Source organism: Camelus ferus, chromosome 5, assembly GCF_009834535.1.
Source record: "Camelus ferus isolate YT-003-E chromosome 5, BCGSAC_Cfer_1.0, whole genome shotgun sequence".
NCBI lineage: Eukaryota > Metazoa > Chordata > Mammalia > Artiodactyla > Camelidae > Camelus > Camelus ferus.
The window spans coordinates 47,390,721-47,418,104 of record NC_045700.1 but is presented as its reverse complement, the minus strand read 5'-3'; the positions used below and the strand labels follow the sequence as shown (position 1 = coordinate 47,418,104).

The following is a 27,384-nucleotide window of genomic DNA, read 5'->3' as shown; positions in this document are numbered from 1 at the left end:
TGTGTGTTTGTGTGTGTGTGTCTGTATGTGCAGTTTTTTAAAGTGTTGTTTGTGTCGGAAGATGGTTCGCTTTTGTTCCTGGACCACGCGTTCGATTCTCATCTGGGCTCGGGCAGCAGAGGGTAGCTCCTCGCGTGGCCGGCGAGCAGTGGCCCGGGAGCCGGACGCCGGTCCACCTCGCGCCGGCCCGGGGCCTCCCTGGAGCCCCCGCCCTTCCGTCCCCCTCTCGCTGGCCCTCCGAACCTCTAGCTCGCTCTCGTCGTCTCTACTTGCTTGCCCGCTCGCGCCTCTCGCCCAGCCTCTAAGAGTCGTTGGGGCCAGACGCGGCTTCCTTGCCTCCCGCCGAGGCCGCCGCCGCGGCCGCCGCCGCTGCAGCAGCCGCCGCCGCTGCAGCCGCCCGGGCGGCACTGACGCCGGAGTCGTGCAGGATGAGGTCGGGGGACTCGGAACGGGGCGTCTCCAGGTTGCTGGCGTCCGTGTCACTGTCGCTGCCCTTTTTGCCCCCGCCGCCCCCGTTGTGCGTCTTAATGTGTTTGCTCAGATGGTCGCTGCGCATGAAGCGCTTGTTGCACACCGGACAGGCGAAGCGCTTCTCGCCCGTGTGAGTCCGCAGGTGCCGCTGCAGCTCGTCCGAACGCGTGAAGCGCTTGCCGCAGAAGAGCCAGTTGCACACGAAGGGCCGCTCGCCCGTGTGCCAGCGCAGGTGCGCCTTCAGGTGCGACGTCTTGCCGTACACCTTGCCGCAGCCCGGGATGTGGCAGCTGTGCAGGCCCTTGCGCCGCAGGCTCGCCCCGGCTGGGCCCAGCCGCTCGGCCTCCTGGCAGTTGGGGCAGTCGCAGGTGGCACGGCCGGAGTAGCGGCGGGCCGAGCGCGCGGAGCTCCCCCCGGCGGCGGCGGCCGCGGCGCCCGAGATCATGGCGCTGGCCGCGGCGGCCGCCACGGCGGCGCTGGAGTCCGAGTAGGAGGGCAGCACCGGCTTGAAGCCGTCCTGGGCCAGCAGGTGCTGGCTGGTGGAGAGCAAGTGCGAGGCGGCGGCGGCCGAGGAGCCGAGGCCGGTGGAGCTGAAGGCCGAGTGCGTGAGCGAGCTGAAGTCGGGGTTGTAGGTGCCGAGCTGCGAGTGCAGCGAGGCCTGGGGGGCGCCCGAGTGCAGCGAGCTCTGGAGCCCCCCAGCGGGGTTTTGCACCTCCAGCCACGAGCCCGGGCTGCTGTGCACGTCCCACCAAGACGACGCCGCGCCGTTGGTCACCTCGCCCGCCGCCAGCGTCGAGTGGAAGCCTGACTTGTACCATGACTCGTACGGGTGCGCCATGCCCACGCGCGGGTACAGGCCGTCGGCCGCCGTCGTGTGCACCTTGGAGATGAAGGCCGACTGGCCGCCCGCCTCCTGCGGGGACACCCCGGCCGCCGCCGCCGCGGCGGCCGCGGAGTTGGAGAATAGGCCGCCGTAGTCGCTGCTGAAAGCGGACGACGTGGGGGACGTGGAGGCCAAGCAGAAGGCGCTGTTGGCTGCGCCCGAGCCGCCCGCCAGGCCGCCCGAGCCGCGGCCGCCGGTGGCCACCGCGAAGCCCGAGAGGCTGGAGCCAAGGTTGCAGCTGGACGAGGAGCGCTTCCAGGGGTGGAAGCCGCCCTTGGCGAAGGCGCTAGACTCCGGCAGCGTCGTCAGCGGGCTCGTGTTGCCGATCTTGTTGCAGGTCGCCGCCAGCATGGCCAACGGGGTCGTTCCGAAGCGCGGCTCTTCCTAGAATGGGTGGGGTGGGGGAGGGAGCAAGAAGGAAGAGGGCAGGAAGAAGTGGGAGGAAGACACAAAGTGCACCCGTGAGCAGCCTCGTCCCCCTGCGGCTGGTCCCGGGGGGTCGTGGCTCCCCAGCTCGCGCCTTCTCCCCGTGCGCACGCCGAGGATGCGCCGCGCCCCGCGCCCGCGCGGGGCAGAGGCGATCACAAGGACGAGGGTCTCGGCGCTGGAAAATTGTTCTTCGGTGAGGCTACAAATCAAAGATGTCTCTGTGGGTGAAACCCCTGCCCCAAACCGGATTCGAGTCTCTCGCCTTCCGCTAGCCGTAATCCTGCTGCTTTCACAGAAGCCCACAAATCGCCCTTTTGGGATGAACACGGAGGTAAACACATCTACAACAAACACCAGGTGAGGCCAAAGGCGGCTGAAACAGCAGCGTAGGGTCGGGGGGAAACTTGGGCATTCCTCCCAAGGGTGGCTAGGACACGACTTTTCTTTTTAATGGAAAATATTTTAAATGTTTACACACACACACACACACACACACACACACACACACACACACACACACACACACACGATTATGAAAACAAGAATCCAAGGAAAAGTAGCCCCGCAAGGGATTTCAAAGTCACAGATGAACTAGGAAGCCGCAGAAGTGTAAATGTTTGTTAACGTGACTACATGGACTGCAAAACAATTAAGGCTATTTTCTGGAAACACCGCTGTCGCGTAATTGCCACAATCCCCAAAGCAAGGGGGATGGGTTATAAATCACAAGGGGAAGAAAAGAAACCTCTAGGTTTTCTTTAAAACCGACTAATAAAAGAACTTGATTAACAAATCCTTTTCTTACAAAGGCACCTCCTGGGTTGCAATAACTTGGAGAGAATCAGGTCCGGAAATGTGGAAAGTGCTAAAAGAAGCTGAAGCTGCAGCTAGGCAGCAACAGTTTCTCCAGAGCCTTGGACTCAGACAAGCCATAACGAAAAATTACTCCAGTTAAAAGAAGCAAATGCTGCACTTCTGACTTACCCCAAGTATAGACGTGGCCATATCAGGTCCCTGGGCGGCGCGGCGGGGCCGGGAGCGGGGCTGAGCCTGGCGGCTTGTTCGGGAAAACTGCTCTGGTTCCGCGCGGCTCCCGCGTCCCCGCGCTCGCGCTGAGCGGACTCCGGGCTCCCGCCGGCTAAACTCAGCCTAAGTGCGAGGAGCACCCGCTTTGAAGTGCCGCTGGCTGCGCCTCTCACCCAATGAGGGCGCAGGCAGAGCAGACGGGAGCTGCCCCGCAGCCAATCAGACGCGCCGAGGGGCCCAAGCCCGGGCTCCCGGCGCGTGCCAGTCACCGCGGCTAGCGAGATTCGGGGGGGGGGGGGGTGTCGCGGGCTAGGGCTGAAGAAATTACAGTGCAATTAAAAATTTACACACACGCACCAAGCCAGGTTTAAATACCGTTGAGACCGAGTCAGAAGTCCCCCGAACCTCCCCGAGATGAGGCAAGTTAGGACTGACAGTCCTAATCGGCTCTCCACTTGTGGGAAAGGAGGTAGGAGGGGAGGGGGCGCCGAGGCGGAGGCCGCACCAAGGCCCCAGTGGAGACGGAAATGTCAACGCTCACTTTGTGTGTCCAGGCTCTCAACTGCGGAGCACAACTTCAGCTGGAATCCATCATTCTCGCTCGCAATTTTATCATTGCGGTTTGTCCACCCAGTTTCTTATTTCCACTGGATTCCGTTTTACTCTTAGTCACATTGAGGAGAAGGGGCGAAGGGATGTTTCCTCCGAGAGGAGAGAAATAGGCCTCTCCATCCAGGTCTTTACCCACAGACTTGTTGGGAGGGCTTGGAGCCTGCTGCATCCCGCCATTTCCCCTAGAGGTCTAAGTGACTTCCTAATTGTCGCTCTGGCCTCTGACCCGGGGGGTAATACAAGTGCCAGTCACACCAGAAGCTTCTAGTGGTAATTGAGGGCATCCTTTGTACCGTTTCGCCAGCGCCTAGATACCAGGTTAACCCAGTTGTCAAATATGACTAAACAGTGGGACGTGCTGATTATCTGCCGGGTTTCGCTGGGGGCTGGCGTGGGGGTGGGAGGCATCAGCCCATACAACATGCTGCACGAAGCCTGTTATTTTCATATTGTAACAACTTTGGAAACAGAGACCGGCGCTAGCCGCGTCCGCCCCCACCGCCACCCCCCGATGAAGCTGCAGCTTGCTCGGCTGTTTGTTTAACTCGGTGAAGATTTGCATGTCACTGTTCAGCCTGGAGACGAGTTTTCTTGCCCCAGCTCCAACCCACTCCTACTCCAGACCGGCTGGGCCTAAAGTCTTCTCTGCAGGGAGAGGGCGCCCAGTTGAGAGGTAGGGTCCTCCCTAGCCCCCCTGCTTTCGTGGACGTGCTCAGGGAGCCTCTCTCCCGACCTCCATCTGCAAGTGAGGGGGACGAAGCCACACATGGGCAACTCCGCATTTTGCAGGCTGGAAGCATCCTGAAGTCTTCTCCGGGCTGTGAAAAGACACGTCCTCAGACACACAACTGCACGTCCTGGAGTCCCTCAGCACCCGCTGAACTGTTTGTTTTTCTTCTTTCTGGATCTTGCTTTCTCTTTCCTCTTCAAGGCAGCTAAAAGCAGCTTTTGAACCAGAAATACCAGTGCCCTCGACAGACCTGGGTACTAGTTTGAATGTACCACATTCCCTTCCAAACCCATATCCTGCTTTAAAAGACATTTTTAACTACGAGCCTCAAATGCTTGGGTGCAAAAGACGAGTCGTTGCGGAGGGGTAGCAAGCGAGGAGGACGTGGAACTGTGCCCCCAGTGTTTTCTTTCCTCTTTTGCAATATCCCTTCGCCCAAAAGTGCGACCACCGAGGCTCTTCTCTCGGCACTAAGATGGAGCCTGAGTGCATCCTCGTGCCTCCGTAGGTGGGAAAGGCTATATGAATTGCTTTCTTTGCTTTTCGTTAAATTATCTTTGCTCAAAATGCTCCCCTCCTCCCTTTGGTCTAAGGTGGCGAAAACCGAGGAAAGTATGACAGAGAAAGAGAAAGAGGAGAGGAGAGAGTGTGAAGATCCACGCGGCTACAGTGAAGCTCTGTGCCCTAGGGATTGCAGTTGAAGTCGGCAGAAGGAGGAGGGAAAGGTGTGAAAAGCCCCCGGGGGACTTGGGGTGGAAGGGTGAGGGGGAATCTAGGCAGCTCGGAAGAGACAGAAAGCCCGGCAGGGGGACCCGGGAGCCGTTCCCAACAGGTGACTTCTGCCCTGGAAGGGCAGACTGGTGCTCGGCTTCCTGTAGAGTCTTCGCGTCGATTTACTAATAGAGGGATTGTTAAGTGGCAGCGAGGCGTTTCCGACTCACCCAGTGCAGCCCCAGGAAGAGAAGCGCGGAGGTTTCCCCCATCCACCTCCTCCCCCACCCCCAACACACCCTCTCCTTAAGGAAACCTGACAAAGTAATAAATAAGACAATCCGAAAAGCCACTTAGCACTGGTGACATTTTCAAGTCAACCATTTAAAACAGTTCACGCTGGCGCCTCCGGCTCCCGGAGCCCTAGTTGCCTTCCTCTTCTCCTCCTCTTCCTCCCCTCCCCCTCCCTTCGTTTTCAATGTAGTTCCAGCTGTCAGACTCTCTACGTGGGCACTCGGATATTCCTTTAGATACACACCACCGGATCACAATAAAAGTTAGGAAATCTTCCAAACGATCGCAGGCAGGCGCCCTAGGCACTTCAACTCTAAGGTGGGGCCCCCAAGGAAATATTTCCGAAGAAGTCCAGTTGTTTTGTGTGTGCTTGTGTGAGTGACAGATTTTTTTTCATCCTCTAAAAAATCTAGTTTTTAAACAAAGATCAATGTGTTATGCTAAAGTGTTGAGCTGACTGTTAAAACATTTGGGGAAATAATGACAATGTAACAAAGGCCTGGTTTGGAGTGAATCATCACCCTTTTAAAAGTTAAAGCAATTTTCAGGAGAATAGCTTTCAGCAAACGCTTTACATTATTCAAAACGGCCAAATAATGCTCTATTATAGCGCCTGAATGCTGCCAGTCAGCCCCTAAGTGCAATTTGTGCAAAGGCCCCGGTGCCTTATCTCCACTTCTTTATAAAGAGGTGAATATAAAACAATTTCTTCCAAACCCAGACAGAGAGCACGAAAATTGCTTCCCTTTCTGCAATCAGGGCAATTTAACTGGAGTGCAATTAGCACTATTAAATGTCGATTCTGCATAAACAAATCTGACTGAGCAGCGAAAGTGGGGTGAGAACCTCATATACACTGAAACTGATTTTTTAAAATTATGTATCCGGGTCCTTTACAATTGATCCGTGACGTTTTCATCTTGGAATATATTTACATCGTAAATCCACTATGGTTAAATCAACATAATTTTTTTTTTTGCAAAAAATTTCAATAGGAATCCTAATAAAGAAGAATAGGGTAATTAAAGGGAAGCGTTCACTTCCTTTGAACAAATATTGTTTCCCCCAACTTGCTTCTCCCGAGAGCTTTGATCTGAGCAACTGCTCAAGTTCCTGCGTTTAGGAGGCAAAGCCGAGGAAACAATTCCGTCATTAGCGGGGATCCGAAGGATTGGAGCTCCTACGCCACAGGAAAAAAAAAATGCTTCTCCCTGATGCACAGAGAGATGGGGAGAACCAGTTGCCTTCTGAATAACTCGAAATTTGAGGTGGCTGCACAGTATCCCAGTAGCTCTGGCCAGTTGCAGAGTTTAGCGGCTGCATACAGCATGAAGGAGTGGGATGAGGTGAAGTTGGGGAGACTCGAGGATGTGGGATGGAGGGGAGGTGTTGAGGGAGGAGGAACTGAAGGTTCTTGCCTCGGCCCTGCAGGTTGCTGCCAAAGCCTCGGCCACCAGGACCAGGATGCCCCGGGGCGAGAAGAGGAGAGGGCAGAGAGGAGCCTGTAGAAAGTGTTTATCTGACCTGTCCTCCTCTTGCATGCCTTTATTTATTTGCTTAGCCACAGAGCTCCATTTCTGAATAATTTGCACAATTGTGCTTTTCATTTGTATGATCTACACTACAGCAGTGATTATCAGGTCAGCACGGTGTGGGAGGTGGGGAGATACATTAATAACCTGAGCTAAAAACAAAACAAAACAAAAAAACACACATGGAAAGCTGCCCTTGTGTACCACAGTCACCTGCCATGAACAAGGGCTAAGGAAGCCAGTACAGACCATATTGCCTGTTGAGTCCAATGAGTCTTTTCCTCAGTTGGAGTTTGTCAGTTGTGGATGAAAATGAAATGCAGCTTTTGATTAGAAGGGACTCTTTTATAGTTAACACATATCCGTATTTTTTTAAAGCTCCAGGCTTGAGATCAAATGGATAGAGAACATTAATTGAAAATTGAGGAACTCTCTTACAATCTCCATTGGGTTTTCATTTAATATTTGTTCTATAATGCCCTCATTCCAGCTCAACCCTTGCAAATAAAAGAGCCAGGAAGGATCAATAGGTCTTGGAACTTTCATCTTTTCTCTATCTCAGAAGTGTTACTGCTATTTAGAGGTAGCAGGAGATGCAAACCCTTTTTGTCTGTAAGGTCTACTAAAGAAACTGAAAACCCTTAGTCTATTAAGTACAAGCCTAACATTTGCTACACAACTAATTTTCTGCTGCTAGGGCCATATTTGGGCCATATATTTTAAGCCTGCCTTGATCTGTTTATCTAAGCCAAAAATGCATGAACAATTAAAGGAAAGACTCTGGTGTGTCAAAGGAAGGAAGGTGACTGTAGACTGTGTGATGATTTTAATGACTGCAATTATTGGAAGATTATTCAACAAGCATCATAGATTTGTTTACTGCCTTACTTGGAAACTCTAGGGGGCCTATTCAGCTTGGGGTTTAACCTTCTTCCCTCCCTTGCTCACCAACTACCACGGAGGGGTCTTCCACCTAAGCAAATGTACCATTCAGTGTTGGCTGCTTCTTCTTTCTTAGATCATTTCTACCAAAATGGAGCACATTTGTTGTCTCAGCAACTCTAATGGAACAATCTTTGGAGACATTAAAGCAATCTTTTCACACAGATCCTGAGTTTTTTTCTGGTTTGTTTTAAAAGCCAAAGGCTAAGGAATTCTGGTCATTCATCAGCTTCCCCCAGCCAGAGTACCACTTTCCTCAGGTCTTGGAGGAGGCACAACTACAAGTTGTGAAGCAAGAGTTTAGGCATATCTCCAGGACACCATATTGGAGAAAGTTTGCTTTTTCTTCCTTTCTTTAAGAATGCCACCTCCTCCCCCAGTATTATTTCTTATCACAATTCATGATGGGAATTAAGTTAGAAATAAGTAAGTAAAAAGAAAAGGTATGGCTAAGAGCACACTGGTTTGTGCCTAAGGAAATTTTTACTGTATACACATACACAGGGAATACAAATAAGGAAGGTTTCTTGTCTGATAAAAGCAAAATCATCCTCAATCTGTACTGATAAATAAATCACAACCTGGGCTTTGCTCATCAGTGAAATTTGAAAAGAAAAAACCCCCAGCAAATATCCCTAGTAAGCCCCACTTCCTCCCTTCCCTGAGGCACTGAGACTTCAGTGACCTGGTCATCGTGGTGCTCTTCCTGGGTCTGTAATCAACCAGTCTCAAGATTAAGGTGGACTTCCGCTGGAATCGAGAACCTTTCTTACTCAAACAGGAGCCTGCAGAACTCTGCAACTGGCAATTAGGAGCCTATTACAAGCCATTAGATTGATCAATGTACCTTAAACAATGCAAATGATTTATATGGCTGATTTATATGGAGAAGAAAAGGAGAAGGGGGTGGGGACGACTCCATATCCTTTACATTGTCGCACTGTTCTGGAGAAGACTGGGACCCAGCCTCTTCATCACTGCTTGGAACCACCAGAGCGATTTATTTAGAAAACTTTTCAAGCAAAGACACAGGCTCGCCTGGCTCGTTCGGTGGATGGCGAGGTGCCCATTCTTTGCCCCTTTTTCTTCTCTCTAAGGAAGAGCTTAGAAAGACCGAGGCCGGGAGGAGCAGCCGGGGTTCCCAGAGACGCCACTCCCCCAGCGGAGGACACCGCCTGGAGCAGTCCCAGCTGCCTCCTTTCCCTGATCTGTCCCCGGAGAGGGGGAGGACGACTTACATATTTATTTTAACGGAGTGTTAGGGAGCTGTGTGGCCTCCTAATTACGGCAGGAACACAGAACCATTAGCCCTTGAAGTTTCAGGCGCGACTCCGGGAGGAGCGGCGACCCAGCTCCCCGCGTGCACAGGAGGCGGGGGAGGGTGGTGGGGAGGGAGGGGACTCTTTAGAACGGAACTCCTCACTAGGGCTGACTATTTCAGCTAATCTAACTGGCGAACACAAAATTACAACAGAGCTGAAGCGATCAAAACTGCCCCCTGCTAGCCCCCTCCTCCCGCCTTCCTTCCCGCCCCAAAGTCTGTTTGTAGTTGTCTCCTCTGCTGCAGACACTGGTCGGTCTTCTCACGACAATGAAATTCCTGCCAGTTTTTCCAGAGCCTGCAAGGAGAGGACAGACGCACTTCACACTTCCCAGGGGAGGAGAATTCCCTTTGTCTTATCTCCCCCTCCCGCAGTCTGCTCTCATTTCTGTAATGGGGGACAAGCAGCCGGCCGAAAGACCCTGGGCGCCGAGGGGGGCGATCGTAATTGAAGTCCACGTCCAACTCTGCCCCTGTAAGTTCCCTCCCACCTTCCTCCCTTCTCTTCTTCTCTTTCCCAATCTTCTTCTCTCTTTCTTTCTCCCTCCCTTTTTCCAATTCTCTAGATCCTCTTACCACTCAAGTTTTCTCCCCGGCTCCCGGGCCAAGAGCCTGGGCAGGAGCTGTTTATTTCTCGGACTTAGTGGTTTGGCGGGAAAGGGCTTCGTCCTGGCTTGTTCATGGGTGTCTGGGACAAATCCTTTTGTTTGTGTCTATATATGGAATGGGAAGCATTCTGGGTTGATAATGGGGCACAGAGGGAAGAGGGGAGAAGCACAGAAACTACATGCATTGGGAGAGTTGGTACCTGTATCTTTTGCAGCCAATATGCGATGGGAACCCAGGAAATGAAAACTTCTCTATGTGGATCGTGATCTCACATACGCACCCCTCCCCCCACCACCAACTGCTCTTATCTATCCTTTGTTACCCCATATCTTACTCTCCTGACTTCTTCCCTGAGTTATTTCCTTTCTATCTCCTCTTTCCTAGGACTTCTCAGGGCTCTATGGCTCAGTGAGAGACTGAGAAAGAAGGTCGGTTAAGAGTCCCACCAAACACTCAGGCACTCCTGTAACATCCTCGAGAACAGGCCTGTCCTGGGCCGACAGTTTCGTGCTTTCTGGATTTCAGCCATTCTAGAGTCCTTATACCCACCCCGATCAAGGAGGCCAGACTGGCACCTCCACCCTGACTCGCCTCTTGAAGTGTGGAGAGCTGGGTACACGTAGGGGCAGAGGGAAGCTCCGCACACATTAGACACGTGCGCCTCCTCCTGCCCACCCCCTTCCCCCGCTCCCTGCTGCCGCAGTCAGAATGCACGCTGATGACACAGATACACTCACTCAGGCTCGAGCCAGCGGCGTCGGTTCTCCTTCCCAGCCAGGCTGCAGCGGGCGAGACGGCCTTGAGGCAGGTGACATCGCCGCGGGGAGGCAGGCTCCGCGCTCCAGATGCCATTCTGGAAGTAGGGATGTTCAGGTCCCCCAAAGCCAGCTGCGGGCCTTTCTGGCCCTCTGGCCGCCGACCTCGTAGCGGCTGGGCCTCCCATCCGCCTCCTGGTGCCGCGGTCCCGGAGCGGCCCCTTGCTTTGCGTCCGGCTCCGCACCTCCACCGCCGCAGCCCCCGAGCGCCTGTCCGGGAGAAGCTTGCGGCCCACCCGCCTCCACAGGCTCGGTTACATCTGGGATGCATTGCCCCTTAATTGTCAACCCCATTATTGTGATCAAGTGAACGTTGCTAATCTCTACATTTATTGTTTAGGTAAATACAGGCTGCGTTTAATCAATACGCGGGGCCCCAGTCCTCGCAGCGCCAAGTAACTTAAGTCAACGGTGAAGATTTCAGTGTGTGCGTAATTACAGAGCACACGGAATATTCACCCCAGTCTAATCCCACATCTCTCCTCCAACCCCAGGGAGCGAGAGGAGGGAGAGTGAGGAATCTCCACCCTTCTGCTGGCTCCCTTCCGGGAAGAAAAGGACTTCGTGGCTGAGACACTGCGCGCGAGGCGCCGGGGCCCGAGGTTGCACTGGGGACCGCCCGGACTTCCGAGCGGCTAAATCTCGCGCTCCGCGCCGTCTCCCAGAGGGTTTCTGGACCCCTCCCCTCCTAATCTGCAGCGGTGAAGAGGGTGGGTCTGCACCCAGCAGGTCCCTGAGGGGCGGGAAGGCTGAGGGCGGGGCCCCAGGAGGCGGGTCGGGCTGCTCCCGATGCCCCAGCCTCCCCAAGCGGGCTCCCTCTTTCCCTCTCCCTCTGCTCACAGCAGCCGGATTCCTTGCCCCGCGGGAACTCTGAAGAACGCCACGCTTGAGCGCGCAGAGCTCGGGGTATTTGCTCTTCTTCCTAAACAGCTATTGTTTCCTAATTAAGGAGACCTTAGCCCAACGCGAGGGAGAGCATATGGGATTCGCAGCAGGGAGTGGGCAGGCCTGGGGAAGTGGGCGGTCCGCTCTGGCAAGGGGTGGCGTCGGTTCCTTACTGCGGCGTGGCTGCAGAATGGCCTTAGAGTGAAGGCCTCTGGCCCCGGCAGGGAAAGGGTCAATTAGCTGGGACTCTTCCCGGCGGCTTTTGGAAAAACCCAACCCTTCCCGACGCCTAGAGTGGGGCCCAGGAGGCTGACCCTACAGTTTGTGGCACTAATACTCTCTCCTCGGGCATTTCGTTCCTGTGAGTTTCTATTTCTCGTGGTGGCTCTTTCTCCGCTCCATTCCCGGGAAAGTTCGATAGAAACAACCAATAACTCCAGTTGTAATCAGATACTCGCCTTGCCTGGAATTTCCCCGCATTCAGTACGCTGGATTCTAAAGTCAACTGATGATTTGCAAGTTCAGGGTGTCGGCACAAACACGTAACTAAATGACAGCTGGGCCTTAAATTGGGGCCCTGGGTACTGGTTGGTAGCTGGCTGGTTTTCATTTTTGGAATTGAACAGCTCTGGTATAAGGTATCTCTCCCTGCTTTCTCCTTCCCATAAAAGTTGAATAGCATTTAGAACAAGAGGAAAATTAAACACAAATGTCAGTGCAATCCTGAAGTCCTTTTTCTTTCTAATACTTCTTCCTGAGACTCGCCTCTGCCAGCCTCAAGCTCCCACCCAAGTCTGTGAATCTCCTTATCAGATATGCGGATCTTTTAACACCCTGCTGCAAACCAGCCTGCCAGTCAGTACACGGACAGATAGATACTATATCAGACTCCTTTGATTGGGGATGTCAATTTAACATTTTCTAGATTGTGGTTGTTTTTAAGCTACGACAAGGAAAAGAAAGGCAAGGGGGTGATAGAGCTCTTGGATGAGCATAGCCCTTTGAGGCTCTCAGGAGCTGGATGTGAGTTAAGGTCCATCACTTAATGCTGTGACCTTGGGCGAGCCAGGAAACTTCTCAGTTTCCTCCTCCCGAAAATGAAGCTAATATTTTCGACTTTGAAATATTGTTGAAAAGGCTAAATAAATCCGTATAGGGAAATTCCCAGTAATGTGCTCAATACTTATTAAATTTCCTTCCATTTTCCACTGAAATTCCCAGCTAAAACTTACTGTGGAACTCAAGACAAAATCAACAGCTTTTATAACACAGAATTTGAGTGTGTGTAGAAAGCACAGGGCCTAGTACAAAATCAGGTTGGGTGAGGATGAATGCAACATCCGCTAGCAGCTGCCAGTTTTGGAAGGAGTGAGGTTAGCTGCTCCAGTCAGCAATGCATTTTGTGGTCTGGCTTTCACAGGTCCACACATGGGAAAGAGGAGATGTCTCTAACAATAGTAGCTAACATTTATTGAGCACTTACACACCAGGCATGCTGCCAAATTCTTTACACACACGACATCTCATTTAATCCACATGATAATCTTATCGGGTGAGTATCATGAATATTATTGACATCTCTCTTTTAAAATTTTTATTATGGAAAATCTCAAATATATATTTAAAAGTGAAGAGAATAGTATAATGAACCCCTCTATGTTGATCACTCAGCATCAATAATTGTCAGCTCATAGCCAAATTTGTTTAACTCCTACCCCATTGACTTCCTCATCCCTTATCTTAAAGCAAACTTCAGACTTCAGACATAATACAAACATTCCAGTATTATCTAAATATCAAAAGACAATAACTCTATAAAAAAAACTACACCACAATACAATGTTATTATAATGCCTAAATATATTTAAAATAATTCCTTAATATTCTCAAACATCTAGTCAGTGTTCAAGTTTCTCCAGTTACCTCATAAATGATTTTTTACAATCTTTTTTTCCAAATCAGATCTAAGCAATATCCACACAGTTAGTCTCTTATGTCTCTTAATCAAGGTCCCTCTCCCTCTTTTTCTTTCCTTGCAATTTATTTATTGAAGTAACCTAGTCATTTGTCCTCATATCCTTTTTATAAATGATGAAACCAGCTCAGAGAGGATAAAGGAATTTAGTAAGAGATGGAAAAAGTATTCAGTCCTAGCTATGTCTGACTCTGGAGTCCAAGTGCTTAATGACTTTATTATATTCCCTTTAAACCAAGTGATGAAAAGCAAGACACAGGAAAAACACACTCACCCATAAAAGATTTCAGAACATGCATGACTCCTCTAAGTAACTAGTTCCTTTACTAAATGCTCACAGAAAACCATTCACTTGAAACCTAGGCAGAGTTTGAATTTGGGAAGAGAAATTGAAAACAGGATCCCCTCCCTCCAAACCCCCAGTATCCTCCTTATGTTTTGGATCTGACTAAGTATTTCCTGCATGCAAATGTATCTATAACGTGGTGAAGAGATTTTTATTTCCAGCAAATATTTAGCAAAGCAAAAACATTTCTTAAACAAATCTACCAGTTTCCTTTTTCTCTCTTCTCTTCCTTTCTTTTCCTTCTATTTCCCTCTTGTCTGTGTTCTCCATAGTTAGATAAGGAGAAAACATCTCTTTTAAGTAGTTATTTTAAAATACCAGTCAAATTAACAATTTGGTAGTTTGATATGTGATATCTGGCTTTTGTTACGGTAGTTTTGAAACCACAGTTACCCTAGCAACTGAATACATTTTTTCTTTTAAAAAATTTTAGCTGTCTGGAGGAGAAAAAAAAAAAGAAAAAGAAAACTTCTTGCCAGAATTTTCCCATAATAGCCTCCATTAACTGCAGTGACTTCTATTGGAGAGGCCAGCACTGCTGTCTCCTGCTGTCACCAGTCATTCACTGATCTAGCAGATGTTTTGTTTGATAAGGCCAATTTGAGCTTTATAAAACATTTATTTTTTCACCTCCAAGGAGCAAATACCAGTAAGGATGGGATTCAGCATCTATCACTGGAAACCATACAAGGGCCTCAACCTGCCAGTGGAGTTTCTAGGTGAGAAAAAACACTAAAACAAACCTAAAGGCTTCATTTATTAAAACAAACAAACAAAAAACAACAACAACAAAAAAGAGGGGGGATGGTTAAAGGGCATTAGACAATCTCTTGAGAGTTAGCAAGAGGGGAAAAAAAAAGTGAGTTGAAGAGCCAATGGTCTACTATAGAATCTTTCTGAAAACAACTGGTAGGTAGGCAGTTGCCGAAGCAGGCAATGATGTTAGTCAGATGAGAGAATAAGGGAGGGGATGATGCACATAGCATTGAGTTTTATAGATTTGATAAGACATGTGTTAGCATTTCAAGGAAGTGAAGCAGGGAAGAATCAGCAAGGAAAAAGGCTGTATATTAGGGCTCTTTGGAGCAACAAGACTCTGAGCATTTGTGAGAATATTCACATGCTTTTAAATAAAATTCCCCTTGCAATTCCCCTCCTCTTGCAAAGCAAGTGTCCCAAGAGAGTAAGATGAAAGAGCATGATATTTTTGTGATCTCTTGAATGGGGCAGTCACAAATATTCTTGTGCACACAGCTCTAGATTCCTTTCCTTTACAAAAAAAAAAAAACAAAACAAAACAAAACAAAAACAGAAAACAAACTGACTTGATAAGTTACGAATATCCAAATCCTTTCTTTTGAGTAGAAGGGAGATTGGTTTCAAGACCTGGGGCTATAGTGTGGATAAATCAAAAGGTTTAGCAAAAGAAGTGCTGGGCAGTTCTACTCCTGTTGGCAAGATGCCTCTTTTTATGAGTCTCCTGGTCCAGGAAGTCCTCCTTTGCAATATAATGGGTCAATAAAATGAAGGTTCCAGTCCTTCCATTTTATTTCAGATTGCCCTACCTAGGTAAAATATTTTAACTTGAGGAATTACATTTTGAGCCAGGGTGAGAAGTTAAAAAAGAAAGAGAGAATGTTGCTTCTATTTGCAGAAAATGTAATTTCTCTGTAGTAGACCTGCCCTGAACAAAAAATTTTGCAAACATATTTGCATTCCTCTCTAAGTCAAAATAGAAAAAAAAAAAAAAAAAAAAAAAAAGAGGCAGAAACAGCAGTGTCAGTCCGGGCATTTTCTTAACTACCTGAATCTTTAAAGGAATCTACTGCTTCTTCCCTGCACCCCGCCCCCAGCTTTTTAGAGATATAACTGACACATTACATAAATGTAAGGTATACAACATGATGATTTGATATTTTGAAATGATTACCACAATAAGGTTAGATAACACATCCATCACATCACATAACATAATTACCATCTTTATTATTGTAGTGGTGGTAATGGTAAGAACATTTAAGATTTACTCTTTTAGCAACATTCAAGTATACAATACAGTATTGTTAACTATAGTCACCATGCTGTGTATCATTAGATCCCCAGAACTTATTCACTTTATGACTTAGAAGTTTATATCTTTTAACCAACATCTAACTTCTCCCCTACCCAGCCAGTCAGGAATTCAGATAGAGTACAGTGGGTATGGATGACTTGTCTCCACTCCACCATATTTGAAGCCTCAGTTGAGAAGACTCAAAGGCTGGGGGTGACTCAACCATCAGGGGCTGGAATCATCTTGATGAGTCTTCATTTACATGTCTGGCAGTGGATGCTGGGCAGAACATATATATGTGGTTTCTCCCCATGGTCTCTCCACATGGGCTAGTTTGGACTTTCTCACAGCATGCATGTGAATTCTTAGACCAAGTGTCTCAAGGGAGCAAGATGAAACAGCATGGTAGTTTTGTGATCTCTTGATTGGAGCAGTCACAAATATTCACCCAGGTTTGAGGAGAAAGAACATAAACTCCCCAAGGGAGTAATGTTAAGATCACATTGTAAAAAGAACACTCAGGATATGAGATGCTGTTTCAGTCTCTTGGAAAATACTGTCTGCAATAATATATGTATATACATGTAAAGAGAGCTCCCTAATAGAGTGCAGAGAGATGACATCTGAGAGCTATTTTCCACTGTCTGTGACAGTTGAAAATTAAAGTCTTTCCTCTGCAGCTGCCCACCAAAAATGAACACCCATTTTGGAATTCATAGAAGTGAGAAATAAATATTTTGTGTGATCCATTAAAAAGTAATAAAGTCAGTCTGGGATGTAAAGCAGGATTTTACATATTTCCTACATTTTCTTTATTAAGAATTATTTCCCACTAATTTCTTGCAAGTGTGAAGTTTGCAGTGTTTTGATTAACATTTTGCTCTCATATGCACAATGGGCAAGTGCATTACAATTCTTTAAACTTCCTGTCAGCAAATGAACAATATCAAGTCCAGAATTTCGGTATCTACTGGAGTTGCTCTTTTGGCTCAAGACACTGCAATGAAGGTATTGATCTAATAACTTGATCATTCATATCTCTTTAAAATAAAATGTGATAGTGCTCACTTCAGCAGGACATATATTAAAATTGGAACGATACAGAGAAGATTAGCAAGGCCCCTGTGCAAAGATGACATGCAAATTCATGAAGTGTTCCATATTTTTAACTTGGGAGTTTGAGATTTGCAAATGTTAGCCACTATATATAAAAATAGGTAAAAAACAAACTTCTTCTGTATAGCATAGGGAACTATGTTGTGCATTCCTTTCTATTAGCTTCTATTTTGTTACATAATGCAAAGTCTTGGAATATTAGAAAACAGCCTACATCTTTGAAAGAAAGTTTAATATTTTTCTTTGTTACTGCAATTCTTTTTTTTTTTAATATGAAAAGAGACTGAGGAAATGTCCTAATGTTTGGTTAACAAATTAAAAACCCATGTTTAAATGCTTTAATATACTGGTCCTATTTCACTTTGTCATCAGGGGTTGATTTAACAGCTGTAAAATTACATAAGAAATCTTTTAAATGTAGAACTGTTGACAATAGCTGAACTTCTGTACATATACTGTGATCTTCTGATAGTGACTTTATCGACTGTGACAGCTCACTATAGCTTACCCAGACTAGCTCTGAAATCAGTGATGCATTTTCAGAGATCTGAGACAGGTCACAGGCTGGGCTTGATTTCAGTATTCAATGCTTGTTACTCATTCAATAGTTCAGGCCTTTTCCAGTTTTCTCCAAATTCTTTCTGTAAACTTTATGGACAAAACACCTCTTTTAAGAAGTCAAACAATTGGTAAGTTTGGGTAGCCTTTCAATTAAGAAGACAGAAAAGATGTTGATTACATCACGACAGGCTCAAAAGGACTGGAGTTTTTGATGTTGACAATTTGTCACTTTAAAACATTAAGTTGACTGGAATACACCTCAGTTATTAGTTATATTAGCTCTGGAGACGTTAGCTCAGAGCTAACCCATTTTTCTGTGTGCTAGCTCCTCCGTAATTGAGGAATGGGAAAGCAGCACACAGAAATGTACAGGAGTTTGGATCTGTCTGGATACCTGTGTTAAAACAACCAGTAACCAAGATAAAAAAACATTGGCTGAAAGCTTACAAAACAGAAGTTTACTTCTAAACTGATATGGTGGCTCCATGATCATCAGGCATCTGACAACTCTCTTGATGTCTCTTCTACTTTACTTAGAACACAGCCTTGTAGGTCAAAATGTTAAGTTCTAGCTACTGATTCTACTTTATAGTCAGCAGAAAGGAGCGAAGGCAAAGAAAACATACTCTTTCCCTTTATGAACATCACCCAGGAGCTTAATTTAACACTTCACTTAGCATTTCATGCAGTAGAATTTACTCACATAGCCACATTTAGCTACAAGGAAGCCTGGGAAATACAGTCTTTATTCCTTATGGCCATGAAGGAAAAAGGGGAAATGAGACATTAGAGAGCAAATAGTATTCTCTACCACAAAATAAATGTGTTGGGGGAGAAGGGATAATGCAGAAACCAATAAACTGTCATGCTGTGGCAAGATGTACTGCATTGGGCTAGTCAGTATGTGACTGAGTAGCAAAATGATTTTTAAATTTCATTCTATTCCAAGTAAACATAAAAAATGATATAAAAATGAGACAAAGTATTATCGGTGTTAAGTGTGAAAATGGCATTATAATTACAATAACATAGTCCCTTAATTTTTAAAGATTTATGTTGAGTATGAAGAGATGAAATAACATGATGTCTGGGATTTGCCTAAAATACTTCTGCAACAGAAAAAAGGGGGAGGAAGGAAGTATGGTCAAAATATTGTTAATTCAAAATTTGAGGGTAGAGGTACATGGGATTTATCATCCTACAATTTTTAGTAAGTTTTGAAACATCTCATATTAAATTAATTTTTTTGTAAATAATCAGGATTGAAATTTCTAAACCCTAATGATAATTTGAGTTCCTTGTAGCCATGGCCAAGTTACTTAATGTCTGAGTCTCAGTTTCTTCATATGTAAAATGTAGATGATAACAACTTGTCCTAACCATTTAACAGTGCTGCAGTGAAGGTCAAATATAAAAATGCCAGTGAAAGTGTTTCAGAACCTATAATGTAGTATAGTATCAGTTATTGTTAATGATAAGCTTGCTGTCATTTTTGTTATCATTATTAATGTGAGGGCAGAGGCTATGTCTCATTATTCACTGCCACATCTCTAGTGACTAGTAAAATGCCTGGCACATAATACATATGAAATAAATGTTTGATAAGTGAGAACAAAAATTGGTAAGCAAACAATTTCTGTTTGCAACTGACATGGGATAGAAGAGACCTGAGAAATTAACCAATAACTTCATAGTACATACGAGGAAACTGAGGCCCAGAGTAGTTAAATGACTGGCTTAAAATGACACAGGGTAGCAGAGTGTCAGTACAGTGGAAAGGCAAGGGCATAGCCATCCTGAAAATCACAAGGGAAACACCAGAGACCCAGAAAGAATGTTGTTCCCTTTTTAACTACCTGGGGAAAAACATGCCCATAATATAATCATGTCACTTCTTGTCCCAGTCTCAAGGAACAGTGCATTTTCTAGCCATACTCAGTTCTGGCCTGTCAACTACTATTTCCAATAGAAGGCTAACCAGTGCAAACTCAAAAGTCCTTTGACATGCAAACATTTCGGTTCTAATGGTCCCTATTATGAGAATTGGTCTCATAGATGGAATGACTATTTACAATGTTTTCTTTAAGAGTTCTCATAATACTACTGTTAACCTGATATATGTAGCCAAGAGCTGTGAATTTTGCCCAAGTCTTGAATGGGAAATTCTCTACCTGAGTATACATCTGGATCAATCATTTCAGCAATGTCCTAACACAACAGAGTTGAGTTAGGACCATATTTTCAGATGATCATTGTACTTCGATAAGTGAGATATGTATGGTGAACACTCCCCAAGCAAACAGTAGCAGAGAGCAGCCATTCAGCAGCCAAGATTACAATGACAGAAATGATCAAATATTAATTTACTTTGGCGTACAATAAATATGTATTTTTGCTCATGAATCTGTAAGTTGGTTAGGTAGTTCTGCTGATCTGAGCTGTGCTTGGTTGCTCTCAGCTGGGTCCACTTGAGTCTGTGATCAGCTGGCAGGTCAGCTGGGAGCTGATTGAAGTAGGATGGCCTGGGAAGAGATGACTCATCTCTGCATGCTCGACCTCCAGCAGGCTATTCTGTCTTGTCATCGTGGTGAAGGCAGGGTTCAAAAGAGCAAGCAGAAGCATGTAATGCTTCTTGAGGCCTCAGCCCAGAACCGGCACATTCACTTCTGCTACATTCTACTGCAAGTAATGAGGCCAGGAGAGATTCGAAGGCAGGGAAAATAGATTCCACCTCTAGATGAGATGCAAAGTCACATAATAAGAGGCATGAACACCTGGAAAAGAATTGAGGCTATTTTTTCAATCAGTCTAGCAAAATAAGGATGAGGCTTTGCTAGGGATACCTCAGTGAGATTTCCCCTTGGAGTGTCCCCAACTAATCAAACACACAGTCTTCAAAGTGTTTTACCTCTTGAGTAGGAAAAAGAGAATTTCATTGGACTTAGTGGAGAGAAGCTTTAAGCTGGGCAGGCTGGCAACAGATAATGGACATTATTTAGAAGGTTATAAAAACAGGCATAGATCTAATTTTTCTATGCTTTCCAAAGTTTGCTGGTGCCCAATAACAACATGAATTTCTATGTTCTGGGTTTTAAGCTGTTTACATATAGCAGGTCATTTAATTCTTACACCTACCATATAAGATATCATTATTCTTATTTTATGGATGAGATAACTGAGGCTTAGAAAAGTTAAAGGTTAGGAAGCTTTGTCAGCTTGATCAAGGTCTCTCAGCTATAAGTGAGAAAGCACAGGTTCAAACCCAGCCCACTCTGACATCAAGGCCAGTGGGAGATATGTTGAACACTGTGCTATTCAGTCTCCCCCAAATGAAGAAGTTCCCTCCACCCCTACAAATGGCATTGTACATTTGGGGGTACAGAAACCCCTAACTATCTTAAGTTAAAAAAAGTAACCGAATTTTCATTTGCAGTAAATATGTTAAAGCAGGTTGGTGTTATATCGTAAAGCAGAGGCCAACAGACTTTTTCTGCAAAAGACCAGATAGTAAATATTTTAGGTTTGTGGGTCATAGTGTTTCTGTTACAACTCTCAACTCCGTATGTAAATGAATGAGTGTGGCTGTGTGCCAACAAAACTTTACAAAACAGGTGGCCAGCCAGATTTGTCGTAGAGAAGTTGACACCAAGCCAGGACTTAGCAAAAACGCACTTTGTTCCAAAGGCCGGTTTGAAGTGTTCTCCAAATCCTCTCAAACATAATAAATATAGTAATAATGTATATTATAATAATTAATATATGCTATTAATAAAATATATGTAAAAATAAGGCAAAATCACACTTGTAATAATTGAGGGGGAGAAGGGGGCCAGGCAGTCACAGCCCTTGCATTCCCCACGTCCAAAAAAAAAGAAATGGTAATGATATAGATAAATGTGTAACATTTTTTCTTGTTATTTCAATCTTTTAGGAAGATAATTGTTTAAACAACAATAAAATAACATAGGTGTGCAGCTTACAACATATATAGAAGTAAAATGCATGACAACAATAGGACAAAGTGCTGATTTGCTTGGAGAGGAGGCAACAGTGGCAGGGTGAGGGGTTGGGGGTGGTGATCCAGGGGCTCTGTGTCTAAATAATATGTTAAACTCAGTAGAGGCCTAGAGGTTGAGTCAAGGTCTCCCACTGGTAAGTTCAAAGCCAGTATTTTCTTTCCTGAGGAAAAGGAAAGCAGGTGTAGACTGATTTGAACAGGTTTGGTATGGATTTCCTCAGCAGTGATGTAGGTCAGTGTTTGATTCTCCCTTTGAGTGTCCCCTTCATTGGGTCCCCAGGCCATCAGTGCAGCAGGCTTTGCACACAGGCCTGGCCTAGCATAGGCTGAGATTGGGGAACAGGTGTTCAGGAAGGTTCCAGCAAGTTGGCCCTCCGCAGTTGAGAGGGACACAGCTATGTGAACACTCAGATGGCAAAGCCCCACCTGGCTTCGTGGTGCTGCCTCTCCAAGAAGCTAATGGGCAGGCAGCTGCCCCCTACACAGGCCTAGGTGCTCTTCCTTAACTCTTCTTATTTGACCCCCAGTATAAGAACCCAAAGAAAATGGCATATATCTCTATAACCACAGGGAGACAAAGATATTTCTAACTATAAAACCAAAGCCAGGAGTAAGACTTACTTTGTACCAACATTGTATCAAACAACCGATTTGCCTAATATTTTCATTGATTTGATCAATTATTTTGACATTGTGTAGATATAGAACTTGGAATTATTTCTTTCTTCAAAAATTGAGGTTGAAGTATTTGGCCTTAAAGATATCAAGCCTAAAAATTATCAAAAAATGTGTTCTTAGGATAAAATACAACTGAGAGAGGAACTAATTATGGTCTGGAGCTTCATTAGCTATAAAAACCCATAGATGCTGTCTGGCTCCTAGTGCTTTTGTGCTCCGTTCTGACATAGGATTTTGCTTCTGATACCGCTGGGAATGCTGCAGATCAATTGAATTATTTAAGCTAACTCATAAAATATAAATTCATTTCTCATTCTATACAATTATTCCAGAAATTAGTACTATTTTGACCAAAAATGAGGATTCTCTTAAAAGGTAGCACATGGTTTTTATTTGGAGAGACATTAGGTTGATAACAGTCTTAATCTGACTTGAGTACAATGAAAATCTTTTTAATGAAAATGGAGAAGCTGGATATATTATACTCTACAACCTGTTATCAACTTTCCAGTTAAGTGAAAAAGTCCTGCGAAGAAAATAAAGATTAACATCAATTACATTTCTTTGTGAAACATGTTTTTATCTAATCTATTTGACCCTAGCACTTTATAAGAAAATTTGCATAGTTGACAAATGCTGTTAATGGATAACTACTGTACTAATCTGCCTGGTTATTGTATGAATGAGCTTCTACTAGTTTATACCGCAATAAGAAACACGCACAGATGTCTCAGGCTTACAGCAACAAAGGTTTATTTCTCACTCACGGAACATATCATCTGTGGCTGTGTTCAATGCATGTTTATTTCAGAATCCAGGCTGAAGAAACAACACCTATTTAGGACACTCATCATTGTGGTGAAGGGAAGGGAGTGTAATAATTGGACCAGGCAACAGCACTTGAGTCTCTTTTTAGATGGTACATGTTGATTACACCTCACATTTCATTGGCCAAAGCAAATCACATGGTTAAACTCAATGTTAATAAAGTAAGAAAGTCCGTGCCTCCTATACGAAGGGACTGCAAGCCACATGAAACTGTGTAGGATACATAATTCTCTTACAGGAAGTGTGGTGAATAATTGAGAACAATAATGCTATCTTCCACCATTACTAAATGGGATGCATCTGATGAAGAAATAATTCAACAGACTGTTCTGCTCTGATCATTCAAATAAGACCAACCTGATGGTTTATATAACATCCTTTCAAATGTTATCACTGTACTTTCAATTTAAGAATCATGAGACTTCTAGTAAAATACAAACCATTGCTACTCAGTGCTATTGTGTGTGTGTGTGGTTTTGATTTTTAATTTTTTTGGTTGGAAACATGGATGGGGGAGAAAAGTCTCCTTAACAGGATCAATCACTAACTAGTTATGCCAAAGACAGTGACTCTTCTCCAATAACAGCAGTGCTCTAAAGCATTTCTTCCCACATACGGCTCACATGTTCTTACTAAAATGCATGGCAGCCACCACCATTCACAGTTCCTATTACTGTCTGTAACTCTGTTCTTTAAAATTTGTCCCCTACTCAAAATCTTTTCTCGAGAAGAGCTGTCATTGATTTTCTCCCATATTCCACTGAGATGCCACATTGTTTGAAGCAGAATGTCAGAGAATATCCTTCCAGCAACTCTTCTGGCTTGTAATCATCCCCACACCTTCACTTTGGCTCATCATATAGGAGCTAGCTGGTTCTGCTGATGCCACACACTTGTCTTCGGCAGGGAACTGTTTTTGAAGAGTCCTGCTACCATACTTTTTTTTGTAAGTCTTTATTTGTGATTCAAGAATTTTGGTGTGATGTCAAGTTTTATATTTTTTGAGAGTGACTGAACTCTGCCAGAATTTCAAAGACTTTAATTTTTGTCTATAGCTTGATGCCACCCTGTTTTTCAGTTTCTGTTATGATATAATGGTTTTCCTGATAACTATTGTCAAATTTTCTTTATTAGTGCATGTGAAAGAATTATCCCCATCCCAACCCACCCTGCTGCCTTTAGAGAGAAAACTGTCATTATCATCGGATGAGATGAGTCATCAAAGAGATTTTGGATAATGGACAGATCTGATTGAGTAGATAAAGGTGAGATTATTCATTGGGTTTGGAACTTGTCTCTCATCTTTGCCAGGCACATGAGGGGAGAGTGTGAGGTTTCCAAAAGATAAAAAACCAGCAACTGAGTGGAAGACCCAACAGAGAGGAATAAACTTTTGAACTTGAAGAGTCAGAAATTCTTCTGCTTGCCCCTAGTGGGATGCTGACACAAGATGGAACTCACGCTATGAGGACTTAGATAAATGGAATTGCTGAAAAAGCAAATGTTCCTTAAATGCCTTCACAATTCACCAGCAAAAGGGCTTCAGAAATCCTTAAGGAACTGTGAAAAAGGGTCAAGGCTAAAGGCCCCATCTTCATCAACATGAAAGAGATGATTAGTCAGTGAATACAGAATTCCTCCAAGGAATTTTGAAACCAGAGAGGGAACTCTCTCTCTTGTCTCTAGGCTATTAGGGAAAGGCAGAACTCAAGAAGCTAAGTGGTGTTGGCACTAGTTAGGGCACTGTGCCCATATCCTGTGATAGAAACCAGTAGACAGTTCCGGGAAGAGAGAGAATTCTGTCAGTTCTAGTGTTGGTGCCTGCCCAGATCTTGCTCAGGTTAGCAGTCTGACTGCTGAGTACCTCACCAAGTATCCAACTCAGACCTTGCAGGAGCAAGGCATGGAGATGGGAGCTGTGTCAGCCAAAGTCACTGAAAGCTAGTTTCTTAGAGAAAGGTTTTGTGTTCTGTAAACTAAAAAAAGGGAAAGGGAAATCTCATGCCCCTTTCTCCATGGAGACGAAGTTGATACCTTTGTCAGACGTCAAGAAATTTATTAGACCACAGTTACCTGTGGGCAGGGTCACTGTGATTAAAGACATGCATTTTCTTCTCCTCCTTGCTTTCATGCAGAAGCTGACATATGCCTCTGCTCAAAACACTGAGATATTTTGCTCCTTTGGGGTACTTTCTCCTCACTCACGGAATGAAAGGAATCAAATGAACAGGGGCCTGCCTCCTTGGGGAAGGCTGGGTTATCTTTCTCTCTCTCCTTTTGCAGTAGATGCTTTAGTTCCTTGGTTAAGTCCCTTGCAGGGAGAGTGTAGTCTTGCTTGGTCTAGGTAAAACTACCGATTTAAGAAATCTTTCTTGTGGTGGCCAGAAGACAGACGGTGCATTTCCAAAATGGTGGCAGCGATGGTCGTGGATATTCCTGAATCTCACCAACAGCGGTGTGGGCAAGAAGTGCTTTGAAGTGAAAAAATGGGATGAAAAAGTGGAAAATCTGCGCCTGGGATATTGTGGTTGACGACTGTGCCATCTGCAGGAACCACATTATGGCTCTTCGCACAGAATGTTGAGCTAACCAGGTGTCTGCTACTTCTGAGGGGACGCTGTTGCGTGGGGCATCTGTACCCGTCTTTGCACCTCCACTGCATCTCCTGTGGGCTTAAAACACAACAGGGGTGTCCGCTGGGAAACCGAGAGTGGGAATTCCAAAAGTATGGGCACCAGAAAAAGAGAATTCTTCCATCAAGCTCAACTGTTTTGTTATTCATTTAATGACTTGCCATCCTGTTACTTATTGTAAATTAGATAGAACCACGTCTTTTCTGCTTTGTCTTTTCATTTTGCTATTCCTGCAGCCATATTGTATTCTGTGTCAAATAAAATCCAGTTGGATTCTTAAAAAAAAGAAAGAGGAAAAAAAGAAAAAAAAATCTTCCTTGTGTCCTGGAAATTTCTATGAAGAACAGAATACACCAACCTGAACCTGTTCCAACCTGGCTTCATTCTATTGCTTGGAGAGAATTAACTCATGCTCCATGGGCAATATCAAAGAGGCAGGATTTTCAGGGCTACCAAATGTGTTCAGTGGTGTTCAGATTCCAGGTCTACAAATGCTTGCCTTTCATTTGCTTCAAATGTCTGCTCGGACTTATGACTGGATAAGCAATATACTGTGTAGTGGACTTAGAGTAAACACATTAAATAATCCATGCTCTACAGGTGTTTTACATATAGGATTCTTTTATGTGTAAAACTGGAGAGAAAACAGCTGTTCTACAGCCCTTCTTATTCCAGCAGGCCTTTTCTTTTACAGAATAATGGAAATATATTGCTCCCTGCTTATTTCCTCTTTCTACTGTCACAAAGATCATATCCACATGATTCCAGAAAATCCATTTGATGATGGGTGAATACTACAAATTAATTTTGTTGAATTTCTGGAAGTTGCACCCAACTCTCCTGTCCCCTTTGAAGTGCTGCACAGAACAGCAATTTGCTGCTGGCCTTCTGCAGCCTATTTTGTGGTAGATGAAAGGACCAGCATCATGTAAATCAATAAAGTATTTAGACTCTCTACATACATTGCTCTCTCAAGGAACAAGGCTGTGTTGGCCAAAGGTGGCCCATAAATCATAATAAGAACGAAAAAATGGTGGTAAGGTAAACAGTACTACATGGAACTCGTTTTCAGGCTTTCAGACTCAGTGAGAGGACATAATAAAGTAGGATATTATGATATGGGGAGCTAGCTGCTAGATATTTGGATGTACCTTGATCAGGAATCTATTACCTTGTGCCAAGATCCTTGAGCCCAGATGGTAACCCTAGAATTCAGCTGCTCGCCAGAAATTGTTCTGCTAGTTTGATGGCCTTGTCTGTTGGAAGCAGAAAGAGAAGAATGTAACATTGAATTTCGAGCATTCCTAGGGACTTCAAAGGACATCCATGAACTGGCAGCATCTGCTACTTTCTGATTACTTGTCTGATTTATAGCAAAATTTAGATCCAAGAATTCTCTAAAAATGAGTTATGAATATGAATACTTCAGGTAAACTAAGTCATCAGCTCTGATCAGAACTTAGTGAATTTTTTTTAGTTTAACTGAAATACATTTCTGAAATATATTTTGACATTCAATGCTCTTGTAGCATCATTACACTCTAGATTCAGAAGTGAACATTTCTTTTCCCAGGATTTCTTGCTTTGAGTAGTGATTGGAGCTCAATATTATGTAGATGAGCCAATAACTATGTCAACACATATAACTCCACATATGTTTATTGAATATATAGTACTTGAAAAGATGAACCAAATAATGGATCCTGCTGGGAAAGAGATTAAGGTCTAAATATCAAAATATCTTGATGAAATGTCAAAAATGTAATGTCCAACACCCAGATCTTTAAAAATTGAATTTTTTCCAGAGTATTATCTTCATAGGACAATGTGAATTCAGCCTCCAAGTATTTATTTACACTCAATGCCCAATTCTGTTACATTTTCCCAGGTTTAAACAATCTCCTCTATTCAATACA

At 44.9% G+C, this 27,384-nt stretch overlaps 1 protein-coding gene, 1 non-coding gene and 1 pseudogene across 2 annotated transcripts; 2 read left to right on the top strand and 1 right to left on the bottom strand.

Annotated features, from left to right (window-relative positions):
• Positions 1-234: 234 nt before the first annotated feature.
• SP9 (Sp9 transcription factor) lies at positions 235-2,891 on the bottom strand. The gene is made up of 2 exons (XM_032480823.1): positions 2,768-2,891; positions 235-1,738 (listed from the first exon to the last, which is right to left on the bottom strand). Exons 1-2 carry the CDS (start codon positions 2,786-2,788, stop codon positions 302-304), a joined length of 1,458 nt encoding a protein of 485 aa, XP_032336714.1. The 5' UTR covers positions 2,789-2,891; the 3' UTR covers positions 235-301.
• Positions 2,892-16,694: 13,803 nt separating this feature from the next.
• On the top strand, positions 16,695-16,801 carry LOC116663928. Its single transcript, XR_004320284.1, has one exon. It is a non-coding gene; the product is annotated as a U6 spliceosomal RNA (small nuclear RNA).
• Positions 16,802-25,237: 8,436 nt separating this feature from the next.
• Positions 25,238-25,744, top strand: LOC102515464 (annotated as a pseudogene).
• Positions 25,745-27,384: the final 1,640 nt, after the last annotated feature.